The 12891-nt window shown below is 49.9% G+C and overlaps 1 protein-coding gene across 2 annotated transcripts in view; it reads left to right on the top strand.

Moving 5' to 3' along the window:
* The window catches only part of LOC134927111 (protein brambleberry-like), a 39019-nt gene that overhangs the window by 11008 nt on the left and 15120 nt on the right, over positions 1 to 12891 (top strand). For both annotated transcript variants that reach the window (XM_063921133.1, XM_063921132.1), the window contains exons 5-8: positions 159 to 275; positions 484 to 663; positions 1177 to 1383; positions 3287 to 3428. In XM_063921133.1, the coding sequence (XP_063777203.1) occupies positions 159 to 275; positions 484 to 663; positions 1177 to 1383; positions 3287 to 3428 (646 nt within the window). The remainder of the gene's footprint in view (positions 1 to 158; positions 276 to 483; positions 664 to 1176; positions 1384 to 3286; positions 3429 to 12891) is intronic.

Below are 12891 nucleotides of genomic sequence, written 5' to 3'. Positions count from 1 at the left end.
GGTTGACTGGTGCTTTCTCTATCCAGAGCTTAGTACATCTCCCATTATCTGGTCATTACAGCCCCAATAGTAACACACTGTGGTATCTCTATCACCGTCCTGTTGCGTCACTTGCTCACCCCAGAGACTGATGCAGTTTCCGCTTGCTCTGTCTGTAGAGAACGTCAGCGGTCATCTACTGGAGCAGGACGCAGAGGTGCAGGAGGGACACCGAACCATTCTGGCTGACCTTTCCGAGGTCCGGGCCCGATCCCACGAAGTCTACTCCAAAATTGGTGGGTCTATCTCCACCCACTGTGGGGCTGATAAAACGCTGGGCCTTAATAATAATTTCCCGGCTTGTCGCTGTTGTCATGTATGTTGATGATGATGCCTGGTCTCCGCTGTGTAATGCCCCCAGCCCGTTGCTCTCTGCTGTTGCCCTGTGCCCCGGGTCAGGTGCCGTAACACCTCTCTCCTCATGGTGTTCCCCTATCTGTGCAGAGTCCAACCTGGCGCTCTTCCTGTCGTACCAGAACAAAAGTGCGCAGTACTTTGATGTCCTTATGGAGAAGCTGCAGCGGATGAACCAGAGTCTGGGTACCGTGCTCTATGCCATGGACCACATGCACCGGAGCGTGGAGGAGCGGCTGAGCTACATCCAGGCCTTCGTCAGCTGGGCAGGTAAGTCGCTGCCAGTTCTCTGCTCGGAGTGGCATTTGGGTGGGGTTCCCCAAGATACTATGATGGCTACACTTTCTGTGATCCAGACGGATCAGGTGATCATCGCACCGTCATGTGATAACAGGTTACGTTGTGAATGGAGTTCTTAGCGTATCTCCAACTCTCTAAGGCAGAGGTTCTCAAACTCTGTCCTCGGGAGCCCACACAGTGCATGTTTTGCAGGTAACCCAGCAGGTGCACAGGTGTATTAATTACTCACTGACACATTTTAAAAGGTCCACAGGTGGAGCTAATTATTTCACTTGCGATTCTGTGAGGAGACCTGCAAAACATGCACCGTGTGGGGTCCTGAGGACCGAGTTTGAGAACCTCTGCTCTAAGGGAATACAGATGGTTGTTGTTATAATAAATGTAGAACAAGAGATTTCATATTAATAAGGATACAGGAATCTCTAACTGAAATGAAACCAGGTCACCAATGATATGCGGACACAGATCAATACTCTCTTGCAGGCGGTAACCTGAACGCCATCTACACGTGCGTACTACACGGCGCCTACTTCCTTCTCCTGGCTCTGCTGATGACTTTCCTGCAGACTCCCGGCTTCCCTCGCGCAGTTCTGCTTATCCTGATCGTGGCGAACGCCCTGTCTGAGCTCAACCACCGCGCCTCGCTGGGATTCCAATCGCTGACGGCGCTACTGGTGTGTACGGTCATCGGTGAGTCCGGTCATTCTGCGCAGGGAGCCCCTCGCTGCTGGTCACATTGCTGTGCCTAGTCTTATTGGTGAAAGTGAAATAATCCGGTAAATCACCAGTATAAGTGGCCTATTTATCAATGAGTGATAAAATATGTTGTGAATGAGAACTTCTTGTGTATAATGGTGCTGGAGCGCCATTTGTCATACGCAATGAGTTAACTGAGTGATATCGGATTATTCAGTGATAAGTGTAGAACAGGTGACGCTATGAAAGCTCCATTTACTAAATCCCCCAAAACAGCTTTTCACTGATTTTAGAACCTCTAAGTTCTGAACCACTAAGGTGAAAAAACGTGTGTGAGAACATTGAAATGAATGGGCCCTTTAACTGTACGGGTTCCGTAGTTGTGCAGTTAATGGCAGTGAAATGAATGTGCACGGCTCAGTCTATGGAGTATTCAGCTAAAGGATTCGGACGTTGGGGTGTCCGGTGTATTCCAGGTGATCCTGTGTTTTGTTTCTATGTCCCCAGTGCGGGGCGACATTCTTACATGGTTTTTTTGTGCACTATCCGTAGGGATTCAGAGTTCTGTAAGTGGTAACGGAATTATTTGGATAATGCTTAATAGTGAAATCTCTGTGAAATTTCATTGGATGCTCTCAGTATTCACCATACATAGTGCTGACAAATAAATTAACCACTCGGTTAAAGACTTCAAATTTCAATGTGGTAAAAAAGCCATTTAATGCAGTTGTGTACCCCGGGCACGATCATTTGGAATATACCTAACAAGTCCTGGCGTCCGTTCTTGTATAGCAGGTCTGGCTCCAGTAAGCCTATTACCCCCAGGCGTTAGCTGCTTGTGTGTTTATGTAGTTGAGTTGTATAATTATGCAAGATGTTGTAAACGTATCTTGAACACAAGCGGCTCAGATCTTACTTGTCCGTGGCGGCTCCGGTGCCTGCACACGTTGTAAACAACAATACAGTCAAAACAGGCAGCACCCCCCAATTCCATGCTCCCATCCACGTTAGATATGCTTAGCTGGTTCCCAGTAGTAACAGTGGAAATAAGCTGCATGAGGGGCCCCTTGTCATAGGAGGATTATATGGGGTTAGAGCCTGTAACTTGGGGTTAGGGAGATGTTTTCCCTCTCCCGGAGGCTTCCAAACCCCCCGGCTTTAATCATGCAACAGTAATGACTGATTTAATATCTACTGATGTGGGGACGAAAACCTAGCAGTGCTGTGAAGCTGTTTGTATTAGTGGCCCATTCATTGTGATAGTTAGCACATGTAGTGCACATTGAAATGAATGAGTCATTGACATTACTGTGACAATTGTGCGTATGTACATGGTGTCTCCAGTATTACGTGTACTGTAGGTGCACAGAAATGTCTTGTGTAATACACGGAGGGGCACAGAAGGGTCCCTGGTATTACACGGAGGGGCACAGAAGGGTCCCCCGGTATTACATTGAGGGGTGTGCTTTGCAAGTGAGTTGCAGTGGTCATAGCAGTGGGTAAAAGGGGGGATAGAATGATGATGTGATATTGGAATACATGTAAAAAAAACTTGCTTTTAAAAATTCATTGTTTTAACCCAATTGGAATCTGTAAAACAGTCTGCGGCTTTCTGACACCGTAGTCCCATCTCTGTGATATTGATAACTTTTAGCGAAAGTTGGAAAATCCGCCTGTTTCGTCCCACTAGTATCCGCTTCCAGAGATTGACATATCCCACCTACCCGCTGACCACAACATGGGTCGCGGCGGGAGTGCGGGCGCTCTGTGTGGCTTGCGGCGGGAGTGCGGCCGCTCTCTATGGGTTGCAGTGCCAGTACATTCTATGTCAGGAGCAGCTGACCGCGCAGAGATCTGCAGGACCATGTGACGGACTCTGGTTCTCTGTTCTGCGCAGGTCACTGGGCTCTGGTGAACGGTCTCCGAGGCCTTGTAAAGGTGAAGAACAGGATGGCCTGTGCCGCGCTGCCCCCTCCGCCACCTGCCCCTGTATCACCGGCTTACACAGAGAAGAAGAAGCGGTTTTCCACCCCGGAGAGGTAAGAAGGGCGTCTGGTGACTAAACGCACCCACAGATGGGGGAGACACTGTCTCATTACCCTGCGTCACCTGCCGTATAATGTGCAGTATACGGGAAGCCGGGAAATCGTTGCTCATACAATGAAAGGTGGAGGCCATATAGCTCTGTATGTGGGGGTACCGGCCTTTTCCTTTGGGGCTTATTATATTGATTTTATTACTCTGTTAAAGTGAATAAAATCAGAGTTCTCCCTTGTGCACCAACACATCCGCTATACTACTTCCGCTGTGTGACTTGTCAGATCTTAGCAGCTGGATTATATTATACAGGGGGTGTTCCAGGCAGTAACAGGGGCTCAAATCTGCCACTTCCCTATAGTGAGTGGGGTGCAGAGCTTGCAATCTGTAGACTGAATTACTATGTACTGTAGTGCGCAATACTTGGCATGTTGTGCTTGCTGACTGTTATACAAAGGAGACGTGTTGTTTTTATATGGCGCCACAAGGGATCCGCAGCGCCCGATTACAGAGCACATAAAATAAGATTTTAAACCTACCGGTAAATCTTTTTCTCCTAGTCCGTAGAGGATGCTGGGGACTCCGTAAGGACCATGGGGTATAGACGGGCTCCGCAGGAGACATGGGCACTATAAAGAACTTCAGAATGGGTGTGCACTGGCTCCTCCCTCTATGCCCCTCCCCCAGACCTCAGTTAGAGAACTGTGCCCAAGGAGACGGACAGTACGAGGAAAGGATTTTTGTTAATCCAAGGGCAAGATTCATACCAGCCACACCATCCACACCATATAACCTGGAATATACGCAACCAGTTAACAGTATGAACAAAACAGTATCGGCCAACGACTGATTTTAACTGTAACATAACCTTTATGTAAGCAATAACTATATACAAGTCTTGCAGAAGTAGTCCGCACTGGGACGGGCGCCCAGCATCCTCTACGGACTAGGAGAAAAAGATTTACCGGTAGGTTTCAAATCTTATTTTCTGACGTCCTAGTGGATGCTGGGAACTCCGTAAGGACCATGGGGAATAGACGGGCTCCGCAGGAGACTGGGCACTCTTAAAAGAAAGATTAGGTACTATATCTGGTGTGCACTGGCTCCTCCCTCTATGCCCCTCCTCCAGACCTCAGTTAGAATCTGTGCCCGGCCAGAGCTGGATGCACCTAGTGGGCTCTCCTGAGCTCACTAGAAAAGAAAGTATTTGTTAGGTTTTTTATTTTCAGTGAGATCTGCTGGCAACAGACTCACTGCTACGTGGGACTGAGGGGAGAGAAGCAAACCTACCTGCGTGCAGCTAACTTGTGCTTCTTAGGCTACTGGACACCATTAGCTCCAGAGGGATCGAACACAGGGCCCGACCTCGATCGTCCGTTCCCGGAGCTGCGCCGCCATCCCCCTTTCAGAGCCAGAAGACGGAAGATAAAGATGAAAAACGGCGGCTGAAGACTCCTGTCTTCATTAAGGTAGCGCACAGCACTGCAGCTGTGCGCCATTGCTCCCATAGCACACCACACACTCCGGTCACTGTTGGGTGCAGGGCGCTGGGGGGGGGGGGGGGGGGGCACAAATAGCACATAATAAAGTGTATAACACTGTATATGTGCAAAAACCCCCGCCATTAACATTATAAAAAGCGGGAGAAGCCCGCCGCTGAAGGGGCGGGGCTATCTTCCTCAGCACAGCCAGCGCCATTTTCTCTTCACAGCTCCGCTGGAAGGATGCTCCCCAGGCTCTCCCATGCAGTATCCAGTACAACAAGGGTAAAAAAGAGAGGGGGGGCACATAAATTTAGGCGCAATTTGTGTTAATAAGCAGCTATTGGGAAAAATCACTCAGTATAGTGAAAATCCCTGTTATATAGCGCTGTGGTGTGTGCTGGCATAGTCTCTGTCTCCCCAAAGGACTTTGTGGGGTCCTGTCCTCAGTCAGAGCATTCCCTGTGTGTGTGCGGTGTGTCGGTACGGCTGTGTCGACATGTTTGATGAGGGCTACGTGGAGGCGGAGCAGGAGCCGATAAGTGTGATGTCGCCCCCTACGGGGCCGACACCGGAGTGGATGGATATGTGGAAGGTATTAACCGACAGTGTCAACTCTTTACATAAAAGGTTCGATGACGTAACAGCCTTGGGACAGCCGGCATCTCAGCCCGCGCCTGCCAGGCGTCTCAGAGGCCATCAGGGGCTCAAAAACGCCCGCTAGCTCAGATGGCAGACACAGATGTCGACACGGAGTCTGACTCCAGTGTAGACGAGGATGAGACAAATGTACAGTCCACAAGGGCCATCCGATGCATGATTACGGCAATGAAAAATGTGTTGCACATTTCTGACATTAACCCGGTTACCACTAAAAAGGGTATTATGTTTGGGGAGAAAAAGCAGCCAGTGACTTTTCCCCCATCTGATGAATTGTGTGAAGAAGCGTGGTGTTCCCCTGATAAGAAACTAGTGATTTCTAAGAGGTTACTGATGGCGTACCCTTTCCCGCCAACGGATAGGTTACGCTGGGAGACATCCCCTAGGGTGGACAAGGCGCTCACACGATTATCTAAAAGGGTGGCACTGCCGTCTCAGGATACGGCCGCCCTAAAGGAGCCTGCAGATAGAAAGCAGGAAGCTATCCTGAAGTCTGTATATACACACTCAGGTACTATACTGAGACCTGCTATTGCTTCAGCATGGATGTGTAGTGCTGCAGCAGCATGGTCTGATACCCTGTCAGACAACATTGATACCCTCGACAGGGATACTATTTTGCTAATCATAGAGCATATAAAGGACGTCGTCTTGTATATGAGGGATGCACAGAGGGACATTTGCCGGCTGGCATCTAGAATTAATGCAATGTCCATTTCTGCCAGGAGAGTATTATGGACTCTGCAGTGGACAGGTGATGCTGATTCTAAAAGGCACATGGAGGTTTTGCCTTATAAGGGTGAGGAATTGTTTGGGGACGGTCTCTCGGACCTCGTATCCACAGCAACAGCTGGGAAGTCGACTTTTTTACCTCAGGTTCCCTCACAGCCTAAGAAAGCACCGTATTATCAAGTACAGTCCTTTCGGCCTCAGAAAGGCAAGCGGGTCAGAGGCGCATCCTTTCTGCCCAGAGGCAGAGGTAGAGGGAAAAAGCTGCACCAGTCAGCCAGTTCCCAGGAACAAAAATCCTCCCCTGCTTCCACTAAGTCCACCGCATGACGCTGGGGCTCCACAGGTGGAGCCAGGTGCGGTGGGGGCGCGTCTCCAGAACTTCAGCGACCAGTGGGTTCGCTCACAGGTGGATCTCTGGGTTCTACTAGTGGTATCTCAGGGATACATGCTGGAGTTCGAGGCGACTCCCCCTCGCCGTTACCTCAAATCAGCCTTGCCAGCGGCTCCCAGGGAAAGGGAGGTAGTGCTGGCGGCTATTCACAAGCTGTACCTTCAGCAGGTGATAATCAAGGTTCCCGTCCTTCAACAGGGACGGGGTTACTATTCCACAATGTTTGTGGTACCGAAACCAGACGGTTCGGTGAGACCCATTCTAAATTTAAAATCCTTGAACACTTATGTAAGGAAGTTCAAGTTCAAAATGGAATCACTCAGGGCGGTTATTGCAAGCCTGGAAGAGGGGGATTTTATGGTGTCGCTGGACATCAAGGACGCTTATCTGCATATCCCCATTTACCCACCTCACCAGGAGTACCTCAGGTTTGTGGTACAGGACTGTCATTACCAATTCCAGACGTTGCCGTTTGGTCTGTCAACGGCACCGAGGGTATTTACCAAGGTAATGGCCGAAATGATGATACTCCTTCGGAAGAAGGGAGTTATAATTATCCCGTACTTGGACGATCTCCTTATAAAGGCGAGGTCCATGGAGCAGTTGTTGGTCAACGTAGCACTATCTCGGGAAGTGCTGCAACAGCACGGTTGGATTCTGAATATCCCAAAGTCGCAGCTGATTCCTGCGACGCGTCTGCTGTTCTTGGGCATGATTCTGGACACAGAACAGAAGAAGGTGTTTCTCCCGGTGGAGAAGGCCCAGGAATTGTCATCTCTGGTCAGGGACCTCCTGAAACCAAAACAGGTGTCGGTGCATCACTGCACACGAGTCCTGGGAAAGATGGTAGCTTCTTACGAAGCAATTCCCTTCGGCAGGTTCCATGCAAGGATCTTTCAGTGGGATCTGTTAGACAAGTGGTCCGGATCGCATCTTCAGATGCATCGGCTGATCACCCTGTCCCCGAGGGCCAGGGTGTCTCTGCTGTGGTGGCTGCAGAGTGCTCATCTTCTCGAGGGCCGCAGATTCGGCATACAGGACGGGGTCCTGGTGACCACGGATGCAAGCCTCCGAGGTTGGGGGGCAGTCACTCAGGGAAGGAACTTCCAAGGACAGTGGTCAAGTCAGGAGACTTCCCTTCACATAAATATTCTGGAACTAAGGGCCATTTACAACGCCCTGAGTCAAGCAGAACACCTGCTTCAAAACCAACCGGTGCTGATTCAGTCAGACAACATCACGGCGGTCGCCCATGTAAACCGACAGGGCGGCACAAGAAGCAGGATGGCGATGGCAGAAGCCACAAGGATTCTTCGATGGGCGGAGAATCACGTGCTAGCACTGTCAGCAGTGTTCATTCCGGGAGTGGACAACTGGGAAGCAGACTTCCTCAGCAGGCACGACCTCCACCCGGGAGAGTGGGGACTTCATCCAGAAGTCTTCACGCTGATTGTAAATCGTTGGGAACGGCCACAGGTAGACATGATGGCGTCCCGCCTCAACAAAAAGCTAAAAAAATATTGCGCCAGGTCAAGAGACCCTCAGGCGATAGCTGTGGACGCACTAGTGACACCGTGGGTGTACCAGTCGGTTTATGTGTTCCCTCCTCTTCCTCTCATACCCAAGGTACTGAGGATTGTAAGAAAATATGTTGCTTGGTGTGAGGCCAGGAAGGCCCCTACAGAGAAATTCCAGCTGGGTCGATTCCTGCACTTCCTACAGTCAGGAGTGACTATGGGCCTAAAATTAGGGCCGAAATCTGGACCTTTATGGATCCAATCTATTTTCTTTCAAAAAGAACTGGCTTCACTGCCTGAAGTTCAGACGTTTGTAAAGGGAGTGCTGCATATTCAGCCCCCTTTTGTGCCTCCAGTGGCACCTTGGGATCTTAACGTTGTGTTGGATTTCCTGAAATCCCACTGGTTTGAGCCACTTAAGACCGTGGAGCTAAAATATCTCACGTGGAAAGTGGTCATGCTATTGGCCTTAGCTTCGGCTAGGCGTGTGTCAGAATTGGCGGCTTTGTCGTGTAAAAGCCCTTATCTGATCTTCCATATGGACAGGGCAGAATTGAGGACTCGTCCCCAATTCCTCCCTAAGGTGGTATCAGCGTTTCATTTGAACCAACCTATTGTGGTGCCTGCGGCTACTAGGGACTTGGAGGACTCCAAGTTACTAGATGTAGTCAGGGCTTTGAAAATCTATGTAGCCAGGACGGCTGGAGTCAGGAAAACTGACTCGCTGTTTATCCTGCATGCGCCCAACAAGCTGGGTGCTCCTGCTTCAAAGCAAACTATTGCGCGCTGGATCTGTAACACGATTCAGCAAGCTCATTCTGCGGCAGGATTGCCGCATCCTAAATCAGTAAAAGCCCATTCCACAAGGAAGGTGGGCTCTTCTTGGGCGGCTGCCCGAGGGGTCTCGGCTTTACAGCTTTGCCGAGCTGCTACTTGGTCGGGTTCAAACACATTTGCTAAGTTCTATAAGTTTGATACCCTGGCTGAGGAGGACCTTGCCTTTGCTCATTCGGTGCTGCAGAGTCATCTGCACTCTCCCGCCCGTTTGGGAGCTTTGGTATAATCCCCATGGTCCTTACGGAGTTCCCAGCATCCACTAGGACGTCAGAGAAAATAAGAATTTACTCACCGGTAATTCTATTTCTCGTAGTCCGTAGTGGATGCTGGGCGCCCGTCCCAAGTGCGGACTCTCTGCAATACATGTATATAGTTATTGCTTAACTAAAGGGTTATTGTTATGAGCCATCTGTTACTGAGACTCAGTTGTTGTTCATACTGTTAACTGGGTATGGTTATCACAAGTTGTACGGTGTGATTGGTGTGGCTGGTATGAGTCTTAACCTGGATTCCAAATCCTTTCCTAGTAATGTCAGCTCTTCCGGGCACAGTTTCCCTAACTGAGGTCTGGAGGAGGGGCATAGAGGGAGGAGCCAGTGCACACCAGATATAGTACCTAATCTTTCTTTTAAGAGTGCCCAGTCTCCTGCGGAGCCCGTCTATTCCCCATGGTCCTTACGGAGTTCCCAGCATCCACTACGGACTACGAGAAATAGAATTACCGGTGAGTAAATTCTTATTTTCTCTTACGTCCTAGAGGATGCTGGAGACTCCGTAAGGACCATGGGGATTATACCAAAGCTCCAAACCAGGCGGGAGAGTGCGGATGACTCTGCAGCACCGATTGAGCAAACATGAGGTCCTCCTCAGCCAGGGTATCAAACTTGTAGAACTTTGCAAAAGTGTTTGAACCCGACCAAGTAGCTGCTCGGCAAAGCTGTAAAGCCGAGACACCTCGGGCAGCCGCCCAAGAAGAGCCCACCTTCCTGGTGGAATGGGCCTTTACTGAATTTGGTAACGGCAATCCAGCCGTAGAATGAGCCTGCTGAATCGTGTTACAGATCCTGCCAGCAATAGTCTGCTTAGAAGCAGGAGTGCCAACCTTGTTGGCTGCATACAGGACAAACAGTGCCTCTGTTTTCCTAACCCGAGCCGTCCTGGCTATGTAAATTTTTAAGGCCCTGACTACATCAAGGGATTTGGAATCCTCCAAGTCTCCCGTAGCCACAGGCAGCACAATAGGTTGGTTGATATGAAACGATGACACCACCTTAGGCAAAAATTGAGGACGAGTCCTCAACTCTGCTCTATCCTCATGGAAAATGAGATAGGGGCTCTTATGAGATAAGGCCGCCAATTCGGACACCCGCCTTGCAGATGCCAAGGCCAACAACATGACCACTTTCCAAGTGAGAAACTTTAATTCAACTGTTTGAAGAGGTTCAAACCAGTGAGATTTTAGGAACTGTAACACCATGTTAAGGTCCCATGGTGCCACTGGGGGCACAAAAGGAGGCTGGATGTGTAGCACTCCCTTTACAAAAGTTTGGACTTCTGGGAGAGAAGCCAATTCCTTCTGGAAGAATATAGATAGGGACGAAATCTGTACCTTAATGGAGCCTAACTTTAGGCTCATATCCACTCCTGTCTGTAGAAAGTGGAGAAAACGGCCCAAGTGGAAATCTTCCGTAGGAGCATTCTTGGCTTCACACCAAGATACATACGTTCTCCAGATACGGTGATAATGTTCCGCCGTCACTTCCTTCCTAGCCTTTATCAGAGTAGGGATGACTTCTTCCGGAATACCCTTCCCCGCTAGGATTCGGTGTTCAACCGCCATGCCGTCAAACGTAACCGCGGTAAGTCTTGGAACACGCAGGGTCCCTGCTGCAACAGGTCCTCCCTGAGAGGAAGAGGCCACGGATCTTCTGTGAGCATCTCCTGAAGATCTGAATACCAGGCCCTTCGAGGCCAATCTGGAACAATGAGTATTGTCTGTACTCTTTTTCGTCTTAGGATTCTCAATATTTTTGAGATGAGAGGAAGAGGAGGGAACACATAGACCGACTGAAACACCCATGGTGTCACCAGGGCGTCCACCGGTACTGCCTGAGGGTCCCTTGACCTGGCACAATACCTCCGAAGCTTCTTGTTGAGGCGTGATGCCATCATGTCTATTTGAGGAAGTCCCCAAAGACTTGTTATCTCTGCAAAGACTTCTTGATGAAGTCCCCTCTCTCCTGGATGGAGATCGTGTCTGCTGAGGAAGTCTGCTTCCCAGTTGTCCACTCCCAGAATGAATACCGCTGACAGAGCGCTTACGTGATTTTCTGCCCAGCACAGAATCCTGCTGGCTTCCGCCATTGCCACCCTGCTCCTTGTCCCGCCTTGGCGGTTTACATGAGCCACGGCTGTGACGTTGTCTGATTGAATCAGAACCGGTAGGTTGCGAAGAAGATTCTCCGCTTGTCGTAGGTCGTTGTATATGGCCCTTAATTCCAGTATGTATATGTGTAGACAAGCCTCCTGGCTTGACCACAGTCCCTGAAAATTCCTTCCTTGTGTGACTGCTCCCCTTCCTCGGAGGCTCGCGTCCGTGGTCACCAGAACCCAGTCCTGAATGCCGAACCTGCGACCTTCTAGAACAGGGGTGTCAAACTCGTGGCCCTCCAGCTGTTTTGGAACTACACATTCCAGCATGCCCTGCCACAGTTGCAGCCGTCCCTAATACAAAATAGATGGCAAGGCATGCTGGGATGTGTAGTTTCACAACAGCTGGAGGGCCGCGAGTTTGACACCCCTGTTCTAGAAGGTGAGCACTCTGCAGCCACCAAAGGAGACAGGGTTATTTTCTGATGTATTTGAAGGTGGGATCCGGACCACTTGTCCAGAAGGTCCCACTGAAAAGTCCTCGCATGAAACCTGCCGAAGGGGATGGCCTCGTAGGTCGCCACCGTTTTCCCCAGTACTCGAGTGCATTGATGGACTGACACTCTTTTTGGTTTTAACAGGTCTCTGACCATGTTCTGGAGTTCCTGGGCTTTTTCCATTGGGAGAAAACCCTCTTTTGTTCTGTGTCCAGAATCATGCCTAAGAAAGACAGCCGAGTTGTTGGAACCAATCTACTTTGGTAGATTTAGAATCCAGCCATGTTGCTGCAGCACTCTCAGGGAGAGCGACACGCTTTTCTGCAACTGTTCCTTTGATCTCGCTTTTATCAGGAGAGCGTCCAAGTACGGGATAATTGTGACTCCTTGCCTGCGCAGGAGTACCATCACTTCCGCCATTACCTTGGTGAAAACCCTCGGGGCTGTGGAAAGCCCAAACGGCAATGTCTGAAATTGGTAATGACAGTCCTGTACAGCGAATCTCAGGTACGCTTGATGAGGAGGATAAATGGGGACATGAAGGTATGCATCCTTTATGTCTAGCGACACCATAAAATCCCCCCCCCCCCCCCCCTTCCAGGCTGGAGATCACTGCCCTGAGCTATTCCATCTTGAACTTGAACCTTTTTAAGTACAGGTTCAGGGATTTTAAGTTTAGAATGGGTCTGACCGAGCCATCTGGTTTCGGGACCACAAATAGGGTTGAATAGTACCCTTTTCCCTGTTGTATTAAGGGAACCTTGATAATCACTTGCTGTAGACACAGCTTTTGAATTGCAGCTAAAACCATCTCCCTCTCTGGGGGAGACGTTGGTAAAGCCGATTTGAAGAATCGGCGGGGAGGCACATATTTGAATTCCAGCTTGTAGCCTTGGGATACAATTTCCATCGCCCAAGGATCCACGTCCGACTTGACCCAGACGTGGCTGAAGAGTCGAAGACGTGCCCCCACCGGAGCG

Source organism: Pseudophryne corroboree, chromosome 5 (genome assembly GCF_028390025.1).
Source record: "Pseudophryne corroboree isolate aPseCor3 chromosome 5, aPseCor3.hap2, whole genome shotgun sequence".
Lineage (NCBI taxonomy): Eukaryota > Metazoa > Chordata > Amphibia > Anura > Myobatrachidae > Pseudophryne > Pseudophryne corroboree.
Note: the sequence above shows the minus strand (reverse complement) of the source record. Positions and strands in the feature narration are given on the sequence as shown.